General features: G+C 32.5%; 1 protein-coding gene across 2 annotated transcripts; it reads left to right on the top strand.

Annotated features, from left to right (window-relative positions):
* The first annotated feature begins 5,661 nt into the window (after nucleotides 1-5,661).
* Nucleotides 5,662-8,075, top strand: LOC132720315 (E3 ubiquitin-protein ligase TRIM33-like). 2 transcript variants are annotated; one of them, XM_060704434.1, is made up of 2 exons: nucleotides 5,662-6,248; nucleotides 6,429-8,075. In XM_060704434.1, the coding sequence occupies exon 2, from the start codon at nucleotides 6,817-6,819 to the stop codon at nucleotides 7,777-7,779; it is 963 nt and encodes a 320-aa protein (XP_060560417.1). In that variant the 5' UTR covers nucleotides 5,662-6,248; nucleotides 6,429-6,816; the 3' UTR covers nucleotides 7,780-8,075. The 2 variants fall into 2 exon arrangements, with proteins under 2 accessions (XP_060560417.1, XP_060560418.1); XM_060704435.1 differs by having other exon boundaries at nucleotides 5,677-6,248; nucleotides 6,429-6,911.
* Nucleotides 8,076-13,294: the final 5,219 nt, after the last annotated feature.

The following is a 13,294-nucleotide window of genomic DNA, read 5'->3' as shown; positions in this document are numbered from 1 at the left end:
TTTTCCCTTGTCACATTTTATGTGTTTATGCAAAAAAGGTATTTTGAAGTTTTAAAGTAAATATTTTAGAAATAAAGAAGTTATAGTGAAAAAATTTGTATGCCTTCAAAATTTAAAATCAAAATCTGGATGGGTCAGGGGTTGAATAACAGTTCAATTTACTACATAGAGTCGAGCATGACTGCTTGTACCCAAGAGATGATCTATCTACTTACAAAGTTTTTGTTGATACCTCCCGGACAAGAAAAGCGGACGGGAGGACGGACAAAGTGACCACTTTATGCTTTCCTTTCGGGGAGCAAAATAATGACCAGAAACACCTTTGTTACTATGAAAAATGTTCATGTTTATTTGTAAGATATTCAATATAATGTGTGTGTGAACTGTCAACTGTGGAATATAATTCTATATTATGTTCGAAGAAAATGCCAGACTTTCGGAGAATCTACCCATGCGTTCAGTACAGACCAAGATCAACAGGTACATGGTCTACACTGTTTGATATTCAGTACTGATTGTGGAATTGGTCTCCAATTAAAAAACTAATGAATGGTTTTGTCCAGAAGGGAAGCATGGACAAGTTCATTGAAGATCCTAAGCGGGATAAATGTATGTATAGGCCTGCGAACATTAGTACTAACATACCTTGGTAATATTTGAAATACCTATGAATAATCTTATATTCAGTTTTTTTATCAAATCCCGATTACTGCTTAGTACCTTTAACACAAATAAACATAAAATAAATTATTCATTTCTAAGTTTTACAATATATTTCAATTATGCGTTCTAATATAATTATAAAAAGACTATGAACTTAGTATTCTACAAATGTAAACCAATATAACTAACCAATATGACATTCAAAACCCAAGATTTACATCTTCGGTGTTCACCCTGTAAAATTATACACAATAGTTCAAATGTCTCTGTATTGTTAACAATGTACACATTCTTTTAACTATCAGGTGGTCATACACGTGAAGATCAAAACTGACAAACACAAAAACACATGTAGTTTAACAAAGTACATTTAATAATATATGTTATTTTTCTTTTTCCGAAAAGGTTGCGAGATCTGAGATCATATAAATTTTAACTGTTTCGCGCAAATTATACCAAGGATATTGAATAAGAAGTTTTGTAAACAGAAAATTCGGGACATACTTTACAAACACATAAAAAATAATTCAATAATATAGTATAAACTGTGCGACTTTGAAGCTGCTTAACACAGAGAACAAAATAGTGGTCCTCTTAACTTTGTAATTTTTATAAATCGGTAATACCGGACCGATATTTGTCTGACGTTCACGAAAACCTTACATTACACATGTTTTAACATAAAGAAAAGAAACACAATAACAAGAGTGTATCTCTTTGATGCTGTGACAATTTAACTGGGTAAGAAATAACAAGCTTGCTGCCCGTTAAAATCGTCACCTTTTTAGATTTGTGAATGTTGATAAGATAAAAATTTTAAACTTGCATAAAAAACAGAAACACATTTATGAATCGAGACATTTTTAGATCATAGAAAAAAATGATAGTTACAAAATTAATGTCCTATTTAAGCAATTAAGCATTCAGAGTTGAGCCAGAAGGTCACTTTACCATGTTTACCAGTGTGTCGGAAAAATATGACTGCTAAAATTTTAGTAGTTTTTGTAAATCACAGAATTTTACAGTTGTTTTTATAGCTGGTAATTTGATATACGTGTTGAGTGTGAAATATTTTCTGTAAGAGAAAAATACCTAATTACAGTTAGCCAATTTCAACATGGTTAAAGACCATCAATGAAAATTGTCTTCATTTTTTATGGATTCCGCTCTACTTATTAAATAAGTGAGATGTATCCATATTAAAAGTTATTAATCTAAATTAACAAAATCATAATAGTAATTTACTTTAACATGAGAGCACCTTCCATCCATGAACATACTCAATCAAACCCAGTCTGCAACATTTTCAACGTTTTAAACTTTTTTTAGGAGTTGTTATTTTCTCTATTGTACGTAGGTTTACATACATCTATCTAATTATCGAATAAAAGAGACATGTCAGTATGTAAAAGCTATACAAAATCTTCATTAAAGATCCATCACGATCTAGTTTCGATAAAAATCCATACATTGATATTTATATATATCAAACAGCAACAAATAGCAAAAAAAAAAAAAGGTTTAAAGAAAGCCCTGCAACAATGAGAGATCTGACATATAAGGTGAAATTCATTTATGAATGAAGGTCAAATTTTGTCTGGTCTACTTGAAGGGTCTTAGACAAAACACCAAGCACTTTAAATGTTATGATCAAGGTTACAGTTTGCGGACGGCAACGGGAACACCGAAAACCTCTATTTCCTTTTTTTTTTCATAAACAGTCGAGCTTGAAATAAATATTAATGAGTTTAAATTCGCGCTTGGGTAAATATTCAGATACACACCCATAACTATATACAAAATAACGCAGGTAGGTAGGATGTGCCTTTATAGGATATCACAACCTTATACATATATGATATTACAACCTTATACAATATATAATAATATGGGAATAATGGATATACTACGGTGGCATAGAGGCGACATTTGCAGCATCTTTTGTATAACGTCAGTACGAGTTACGAGTATTATCTTGTGGCCACGACGTTTTATTTTGAGGTCTCATGAAATATCATCTTGTGGCCACATATTATTATCTTGTGGCCACGACTTATAATCTCGTGACCACTAGTTGTAATATATCTTTAAACAGAAATCAGTATTACAAAACGAAATGATAATAATTGTAATTAATTGCATTAATCATCTCATATACGTGTCAAAGAAACAGAGGAAGATATTGAAGATCACAGACTTACCTAAGTATTAATTTTGAAAAAAAAAACTCTCTTAAAAAACACCATCTGTGGTAAAATAACTGCGCACGTTAAAGATTAAGTTTTGATTTAATGCTTTATGGCGTATTTAGAGCCGCATGGCCGACATGGTTTACATCCATGTGGTCCTTTCACTCACTTAAAGCTGCATGCCTCCAGATGAACCAAAATATTTCAAGAAAATCAAACTTGCCAATAAGGTACTGAGATTTAAAGAAAAGTAAAAAGGTTAAAATAAAAGTAATAACTTCTATGTTGTGTGCGATGTATGTCCGAATTTGCTGTATTTTTATCATATTTCTGCTGAGTTACTAACGGAGTAAGGTATATTTATGCATATTTTGGCCTCTTTTTGGTAATTTATATGGGTTGTAAAGCTTTTTGCAATATTAACTTTATTTTCTTTGTTGTTTTTGTTATAATATTTTATTTTTTAATACATTTTCATTTTTTATGAAAATTAGCATGCATCTTGAGGCGAACTGCTTTAAATTATGTATACATGTACATATATTTATTTAAGATATCAGATCTCATTTAATTGACCATGCCTTAAAAGTCATCTCAATTATAAAATACGATACAATATACAATATTCTTTTATTTCGTCAAGGTTACATGTGTAACCACAGATATTGCAATAATCATGTAAATAAGTACATGTATGTAAAAATTTACATTCTTTACTTTAAGTATAGGCTTAGGATATTCAAGCGAAAATAAATGTTACAGTTTTATAGCTTATAATACTCAATTAGCATTAATCTGGGGGCGTACTGCTTTAAATTATATATACCTATTTATTTGACCATGCTTTAAAGTCATCTTAATTATAAAATACAATACAATTTACAATATTCTTTTATTTCGCCAAGGTTACATTTGTAACAACAGATATTGCATTAATCATGCAAATAAGTACATGAATTGTGGGTGACAAAAATAGAAAAGTTTTACATATTTAACTTTAAGTTTAAGCTAAGGATAATCAAGCGAATATAAATATTGCAATTCTATTTTTTACCTTAATATAAGATTGATTATGGGGAGAGCGAAATTTGACTGTCTTATTTCTATTCGAGTTCATGTGAAAGATGTTGAATGCGTTCATCCATTAGTACGTGTTACTATGGATTGTCGTTGACTGTTCATGAAAGTCTGCTTTAAATACTATCTCAAAGGTTAAACTAACGTGCTTTTTCATGATATAAGCTATAAATAACCTAGGATAATTTTCGGATTTCGCTCTTAATTATTAAGAGAATATTCTTTTCTCGTTCGAGTGAAGTATGGAATACAAATTCACGAAACATAATAAAATTCCATATATTTTCACGAGTTGGAACGGCGAGTGAAATATGTAGAATTAAATCATGTAAAGTGCAAACATATCCATATTTCACAAAAAAACTAATATACTTTATCTTTATCTTACTTTAGATGAGGTCAGACACAATGGTACGTTTGCAATATTCAAAAACAGAATCAAATATTATCTTAGAAGAATTCACATATGTCTTCAAAATATGTATCAGTCAGCTTTGATATATATTAGAATGAGGCGGAGATATAAAAAAAAACCCGACAAGTTAGTCATGATTTATCATTGTGACATCGTTACATATCTTCAATAATGACTATTTAGATACAAGTCTCTAACGGGATTCAAATCCACATGTAGGGAAAGGGGGCAAGTGATTTGAATCAGAAATACAGTATACAAAAACAGCTTATATTTCTAAATAATTAAATACTTTAAAGAAACATGAAAGGACCTGACCAAACAAAAAAGGCGAAAGAGGTACAATTATAATTATAAAACGTTCCCCGTGTTAACCGCCGCAGTTTTGACCCTCTGCTAAGAACTGCAAAATCTATGGCAAGTGTGATATTAACTTCAGTTAATGATGAAACGACAATTTTTATAGGCCAAAATAAGTCGTGGCTTCAATATAATAAGTCGTGGTTACAAGATAATAACTCGTGGCAACGAGATCATATATTGAGGCTTTATAGCAATAGTCGTCGCCATAATAATTTTGGCCACATGATAAAAGGTCGTCGCCATAATTATTGTGACAACAAGATAATAATTCGTGGCCACGAGATATTATCGTGAGGCCTAAAGATAATAAGTGGTGGCTTCAAGATAATAAGTCGTGGTCACAAGATGATAAGTCGAGGCAACGAGATCATATATTGAGGCTTCAAGATAATAAGTCGTCGCCATAATAATCGTGGCCAGAAGATAATAATTCGTGGCCATGAGATATTATCGTGAGACCTGAAGATAATAAGTTGTGGCCATAAGAATATAAGTCGCGACCACAATAAAATAATCCGTTGCAACGTATTAATGTTTTGAGGCCTGATGATAATACGTTGTGACCGCAGGATAATAAGTAGTAGCCACAAGATAATAAATATCCTGAAAAAGTCAACCCTCGGAAGTATTAAAAACAGCAAAATTACATGAAAAATGCAGACAGCGGGATAAGGAAAAAGTGCAACATCCTTTACGTGGCCACAAGATAATACATTGAGGCCACAAGATAATGAGTCGTGGTCACGAGATAAAGTACCTCAAGATGATAAGTCGTCGCCCCTCTAAGCCACCGTACATGTTTTTCATTTCTTGAAATATGATTATTTCAGGGAATGACATTTATTCTTAAAATTGTTCAGGCTATTTACTTTCGTGTCTTTATATTTTTATAAATAGCATTAATTCAAACCAAACCTATGTAAACACTTGAAGTTATCGATTTTGAAGCAAGTGAATTGGAACGGGACGATTTTGTCATTGACAACCATAGAAGGGTGAACTTTTCCACATAATTTAGCTTAAATTGGAGATGATTATTAAACATAAAAAGAAAAAAGAGGAATAAATTTGAAAACTTGAGAACTGTGATAACGTTTTGCTGTAAATTAACATGATTTAAATGACTGTGCCACGAAATTGGGACAACTTTATCAGTTAATAGATCAGTTCAGATTACACATTAAACAAATTTTCTACAAAATGGCTACTGGTAGTCAAATAGATACAGATATTCTTTCAGATGAAATATTTGATGTATTATGTTCAATGTGTAAAAATAAAGGAAAAAATACTGAAGGCGAAAAATTCTGTGTAGATTGTCACGATTACTTTTGTAGAAGTTGTGTTCAAGTTCACAATGAAGTACCTGTATTAGTTGGTCACAAAGTGTTGGATAAATCCCAAGTTAAATCAGGAACCAGCAAAGGTTTGCCGAGGGCACCAACAGAGAGATGTGACAGACACAGTCATAAACACATTGATATGTACTGTCAGAAACATGATAATGTTGGCTGTTCTACATGTATGGCAGTTGATCATAGGTAAAATTTACTCTATAAACTTAGATTATTTTCTCAATTAACATATGAACTATATTAGGTACTAAAAAGTCTTAACATGATATTATATCTTAAGTACTGATTTGACATACAAATTAACATATCATCTCGTCAGTCGTCTCATAGCCGCATAGACAAAAACTGTCTGAAATATTTTTTCAGATTATGCAAGGATACATTCTACATACCAGAATTTATCCAAAACAATACTTACCAAGTTACATCCACAGGAATACAAACAAAACTCAAAAACATAGCCAAGACCCTTGCTAAACAAGCTGATAGATTTAAACAGGATAAACAAAGGCTGCTAAAGAGGAAAGCAGAAATACTGGCTGCTATCAGAAAATTCCGTCAAGAAATCAATGACCATCTTGACAAGCTGGAGAAAAGTTCTATAGATGAGATAGATGATAAGGTAAAAAAACTTGAAGACAAGATAGAAGATGGTCTCAAACAGCTACAAGCAAATAAGTCCAGGATTACATCAGCTAATGATAAATTAGCATCTTAAAGCACAAATCAAGCTGAAGTGTTTGTTTATGTTAAGATGGCAGAGGATGCTGCAAATGTTGCCAACAAATATATGGAGCATGCCAAAATGAAAAGTACAGTAGAAGACATAGAATTTCAACGTGATAGAACAATTGTTACACAGTTAGAAGAAAAGAAAACCCTGGACACATTAACAGAGAAGCTTACAAAGTCTCCTGTTAATTTATTTCAGATTAAAGGAAATCAATCATATAATGTAAAAGTTAATTCTGATAATATCGATTGTAATATCACCAGTGCCTGCTGTATGGAAGATGGTACAATAATTTTAGCTGATTACAACAACAACAAGCTTAAACGGTTACACAGTTATAGCCGTACTGTCAGAGACTACTACCATATACCTGAAGATCCATGGACAGTGTGTATGATCAATAACACAAAAGTAGCAGTACTTATTCATTCAAAATGGCAAGTTCTTCTCATTTCTCTAGAAGGCAAAATGAAAACAACAAACAAGTTTAAAACTGATTTTAAAAGTAATCGTCTTGCATATGCAAACAATAATTTATATATTTCAGAAATGGACACAGCATCAGTATATATGTATACTTTGTCTGGTAGGAAGCTTAAACAGTTCGGACATAAGCTGCTCTCTTCCTTACACAGTCTAGCTGTCAGTAAGGATGCTACAAGGATTTATGTTGCTGACTATAATAATGGACTTATAGTACTAGATAACAATAGCCAGGTTATTACAGCATTTAATGATGGACAATTAAAGGGGGCTAACTGTTGCTATCTCACTGAAGCAGGTAGTGTGCTGGTATCTGGAGTAGTCTCCAATAATGTTTTACAGTTTACACCTGATGGTGATTTGATAGGAGAAGTTATTAAAGCTGATGGTAGAAAAGAGAAAATTAATTCAGTCTGTTGTAATCAACAAATGACAAAGATGTGTATAAGCAGATGGCAAGAGGACAACATTGAAGTGTATGATATCTTACCTGTAAAGTAAATGAATGCAAAAAAACTTCCAATAAAAGTAAAATAATATAAACATACTGTGATTCATATGTGAACATTACAAGAAAAACTCAGAACTTAATAACTTCATGAAAAGTATATACATGTGCAATATGTAATGATACTAGTTTAATTGATTGTGAATATACATGAATTATGCTGTGAAAAATAATTTGGTTTATCAAGTACATTATATTGTTGCATTATGATTTCATATAAAATTGATTCATATTTTTATTGTATGTTGTGTAAATGAGATTGTGTTAATGAGTGAAATAAATGTAGAATTTAAACGTCTGAATTTCCTATCTAAATATAAATTAATTATTATTTTTTGCATGACAAAAACAGTCACTTTATAACTTGATTATAACAAGTATATGTATGTTTTATATGTAATGATACTGGCTGGTTTAAATTGTGAATATACATGAATAATGTTGTAAAAATGATCTGATTTTTCATGTACATTATATTGTTGCATTATGATTAATTACAAAATTCAAAGCCTCGTTACCGCCCAATGGGCGGGATATTCCAGTCCGGATATTCCGGTCCACAACATATGACAGATATTATTAATATAACCTATGCAACAATATACATGTATTACAAATATATTACAAGAGGGCCATGATGGCCCTGAGTCGCTCACCAGAAACAACGGCTTTACAGTGTTGGAAATAATTTTTCAAAAGCACTTGCTGAAAGGCAAATCCAGCTCTTTCGGCTTTAACTTGCCCCTTTTGTAAAATACTTTCACAACAATGATTGTTTTAGCTTTTTTTCCCTAAAAAACAGGGCCACTAAGATGGCCCTAGATCACTCATTATTCACAATATAAATTGAAATATTTTGCCGTAATATTTTGGAAAAGCTTTGTTAAAAATATGTATGTTGCAAGTGTGTTCCTATGAGACTATGTAGAATAAATGCAGAATAAATGACCACTAGAGCAGGATTAATTTTGACTGGACAATTTTTTTTTATAACTTTTTTGAATGAAAACGCAAAATGTCACATGCAAAACATGTAAGGTGTAGATGTTTGAAGTTTACAATTTGGGACAACAAATTTTATGGTAACTTAACTGTACCTCAAAAAAAGACAATAGGTCAAACATTGTAAGAAATATGAAAAGTAGGCCAGTTGATACCAACATGCAATTCAGCATGAGACATTACACCCCTAGTCCAAATTTCAAGACTGTATGTCAAAAAACAAAAGAATGAAGGTCAAATTATATCAAAAATATCAAAAGTAGGTCAGTTGATATCAAAATTCATTTCGGCATCAGAATTTACAAACCTGGTCCAAATTTAAAAACTGAATGTCAAAATACAAGAAAGTAGGTCAAATGGTGTCAATAATACCTATAGTAGGTCAGCTGGTATCAAAATTGAATTCAAAATCAAAAATTACACAAATTACACAAAATTTCAAGTCTGTACATATAAGACAAAAGAAGTATGTAAAGCGATTTCAAATATATCAAAATAGGCCAGTTCTTATCAAAATTAAATTCAGAATCAGAAATTAAACCCCTTGTCCAAATTTCCAAAACAACACACTAGGTCAAACAATATCAAATAATAATAATATCAAAAGTAGTCAGTTTATATCGTAATTCATTTCGCATCAGAAATTACATTCCTGGTCCAAATTTCAAGTCTCTGTACATCATTCCAAATTTCAAGTCTCTGTTCATCAAAAACAAGAAAGTATGTGCAATGGTTTCAAAAATATCAAAAACAGTTCCACTGATACCAAAATTCAAATATGCACATGAAACCAAGGTTCAACAGTCTGTCCCAAAATTTGTTGAAATGTGCTTTTTCCAAGTTTAAATCCTATTCAACAAAAAAAATGAAAAATACAATTTTTTAACAAAATTCAATAACAAAATTGAGCATTTTAAGTCAGGTACAGGAGAAACAAATTTAATGTTTCTTTAGGCCTATTTTTTTCCTGGTTAATGACGTACAACTGACCTTACAATGATGCAATATGATGTCCGATTTCTAGTGATGAAAGATATTTACACATCATAAACAGGTCATGACATTAAGAGTTTTTTTAATGACACTTATAATCATTACATTTATACTGTGACCTCCTATAGTGTGAAGAGTTTAAAACATAACATATCTACTTTGTGTGAAGTCAAAACAGGTTTATTTTATATTTATAAAAAGACTGTGTATCCATTGTCAATATTTTCTAATATTAAATTTAAGCATAGAATATCTTTAAACTATAATTTGAAGAAATGCCATGACCTGGGGAATTAAAGCTTCAGCTTAAACAGGGTCAATCAAATTAACATGAGCAAACTTGATAAAAGACTACCTAAGAATGCTATGTACAGACAAAGTTTAGTGATCATCCATCAAATATTTCAATAGGAGATGATGTTCAAAGGCTTTTCTATATTAAGCTTTAGAGGCCCCATAAAGGGGCTAATCAAATTAACATGAGCAAACTTGATAAAAGACTACCTAAGAATGCTACAGACAAGTATGGTGATCATCCATCAAATATTTCAATAGGAGATGATGTTCAAAGGTTTTTCTATATTTAGCTTTAGAGGCCCAATAAAGGGGCCAATCAAATTAATATAAAAGACTACCTAAGAATACTACTGACACAATTCTAAGAGTGGGCCGTTGATGAATAAAAGACCGAGTACACAAATTTTATATAACATTTATTAAATATCAAAATTGGACCGAAAGAAGGCTACCTTATCATTTAGGCATTTTATCAAAATTCAAAATTGACCGTGGCAACCAATGTCTGTGGCACCATTAAACTGCTAGTGCTTTGTGACGGCCATGCCAACAAAACTTCACTGACTGAAAATAAATTTCTAAATAAATTTAATTAAAACAATATAATGCGTCTGTGGCTTTCCATACTTCAACAAAACAAAATTCAAAATTGGACCGATATAGGAAGAATTTATCTTTCGGAAATCATTTCATATTTTATAAATTACTAAATTGTCTGTGGCTAACCGGCAGTCGGATCGATATGCAAGTGATGGTAACATATGAGGCGGTTATCTCGATATGTCTGAGACATCTGGAAGAACTACATGACGGGATGAAGAAGACCACTCTGAGGGGATGAGAAGTCCATGACCAAGCCCCGAAAATGTCGCACTGTCAAAGTAGGCATTAAGGGGAGAGGTCAAAGAAGACATCTTCGAAGACCGAAAACGTGGAAGAGTTCTTCTAGACCCACCAGATGAGGGAAGCAGTCCATGGTCCATGGCGGAGCTGAAAAACTGGAAGGAGTGAACTTGTCTGTCCGTTTTGCTTGTCTGTGGCACCGAACCAAAAAACACCGGTCCGAAAGCACCATTGCTTGTCCGTGCGTCTATATGTCAGGAAAACCTTACCCGTCCGCTTCTTGATCCTTTATTTTAGGCAGCAACACATTCTTTTACTTAACAACATAATGCACACAATGGTCTCATTGGCCTCCCGTGTATTATTTCATAAATAAATCTAAAAACAATAGCATTTTCTTTGGGGTCATTCAGTGAATTACTGAATTCGAATCAAATAGGTCACCATTTTAGAACTATAACATACTTTAAGGGCATGACTGGTGACATGTCCGGGGTCCGTACTCGACAGCGAAAGCTGCTTTTTGTGCCCGGAAGGGCGAATGGACCCTCATTAAGCATTAACATACATACATACTACTGACACAATTTGGTGATCATCCATCCATTACTTCTGTAGAAGGAGACTTTAATAGGTATTTCTATTTTTAACTTTAGCTGCCCCTAAAAAGGGCCAATCATATTAAAAAATGTGAGCAAACTTGATAAAAGACTACCTATAAGTGCTACAGACAAAGTTTGGTGATTTCAGTAGGAAATGATGTTCAAAAGTTTTACTATTTTTAGCTTTGGAGGCCCGTAAAAGGGGCCAATCAAATTAATATGATCAAAACATGATAAAAGACTACCGAAGAATTCTACAAACGAAGTTTGGTGATCATCCATCGATAAGTTCTGTAGAAGGAGATGTTTAAAGGTTTTCCTATTTTAAGCTTTAGCGGGCCCTAAAAGGGGCCAATCAAATTAATATCAGCAAACTTGATAAAAGACTACCTAAGAATGCTACAGACAAAGTTTGGTGATCATCCATCGATAAGTTCTGTAGAAGGAGATGTCTAAAGGTTTTCCTATTTTTAGCTTTAGCGGCCCCTAAAAGGGGCCAATCAAATTAATATCAGCAAACTTGATAAAAGACTATCTAAAAATGCTTCAGACAAAGTTTGGTGATCATCCATCAAATAGTGCTGTAGAAGAAGACATTTAAAGGTATTTCTATATTTTTAGCTTTAGAGATCCCTAAAAGGGGCCAATGAAATTAATATGAGCAAACTTGATAAAAGACTACCAATGAATGCTACAGACAAAGTTTGGTGATCATCAATCAATTAGTTCTATAGAAACAGACGTTTAAAGGTATTTGAAATTTCTATTTTTAGCTATAGCGGCCCCTAAAAGGGGCCAATCAAATTAATATGAGCAAACTTGATAAAAGACTACCCAAGAATGCTACAGACAAAGTTTGGTGATCATCCATCTATTAGTTGTGTAGAAGAAGATGTCTAAAGGTTCTTCTATTTTTAGCCATAGAGACCCCTTAAAGGGGCCAATCAAATTAATATGAGCAAACTTGATAAAAGACTACCAAAAAATGCTACAGACAAAGTTTGGTGATCATCCATCAATTAGTTCTATAGAAACAGACGTTTAAAGGTATTTCTATTTTTAGCTATAGCGGCCCCTAAAAGGGGCCAATCATATTTATATGAGCAAACTTGATAAAAGACTACCCAAGAATGCTACAGACAAAGTTTGGTGATCATCCATCTATTAGTTCTGTAGAAAAAGATGTCTAAAGGTTTTTCTATGTTTAGCCCTAGAGACCCCTAAAAAGGTCCATTTGAAATGACATGAGCAAACTTAAGTGTGACTGTCACAAGGATGCTACAAACCAAATTTTAGGTAAATCTGCCCAGTAGTTTCAGAGAAGAAGACGATTGTTGACGCATGATGACGGACGCAGGAGTATCCCCCTTTGATACTAATAGCTCACCCCGAGCCTTCGGCTCTGGTGAGCTAAAAAGACATGAATGCTTTTTACTGGACAAGAACAAATCTTTTAGTAGTCCTGACATAAAAGTATAAACCCATGATATTTAAAAACTGATAAAGGTATATTTACAAGAGGTTCTTAAAAAGAACATAAAATTATCAAAGTTCTGCAAGCAAGACACAAGTCCACTACCGCTTTTGTCTTCTCTTTTTCGAAATACAGATAATTTGAAGGTTGAAGGCCGATGAAATTTTTCTGTATTTCATTTGTCGAGGATGGATGGTTGAATTAGATAAACACTGTTTTAACCTTAGTATAAGTGAACCTTCACCATTTTGGGTTCGATTCTCGCAAGGAAAATGTATTCTGTCTTGTAGAAAAACT

This window comes from Ruditapes philippinarum, unplaced genomic scaffold (genome assembly GCF_026571515.1).
Source record: "Ruditapes philippinarum isolate M1 unplaced genomic scaffold, ASM2657151v2 ctg2856_1_1_1_1, whole genome shotgun sequence".
In the NCBI taxonomy this organism is placed as follows: Eukaryota; Metazoa; Mollusca; class Bivalvia; order Venerida; family Veneridae; genus Ruditapes; species Ruditapes philippinarum.
The sequence above is the reverse complement of the archived record's forward strand: the minus strand, read 5'-3'. Positions and strand labels throughout refer to the sequence as shown.

Excerpts from the sequence above, each read along its gene's own strand:
- LOC132720315 (XM_060704434.1), top strand. The coding sequence starts at position 6,817 with ATGGCAGAGGATGCTGCAAATGTTGCCAACAAATATATGGAGCATGCC.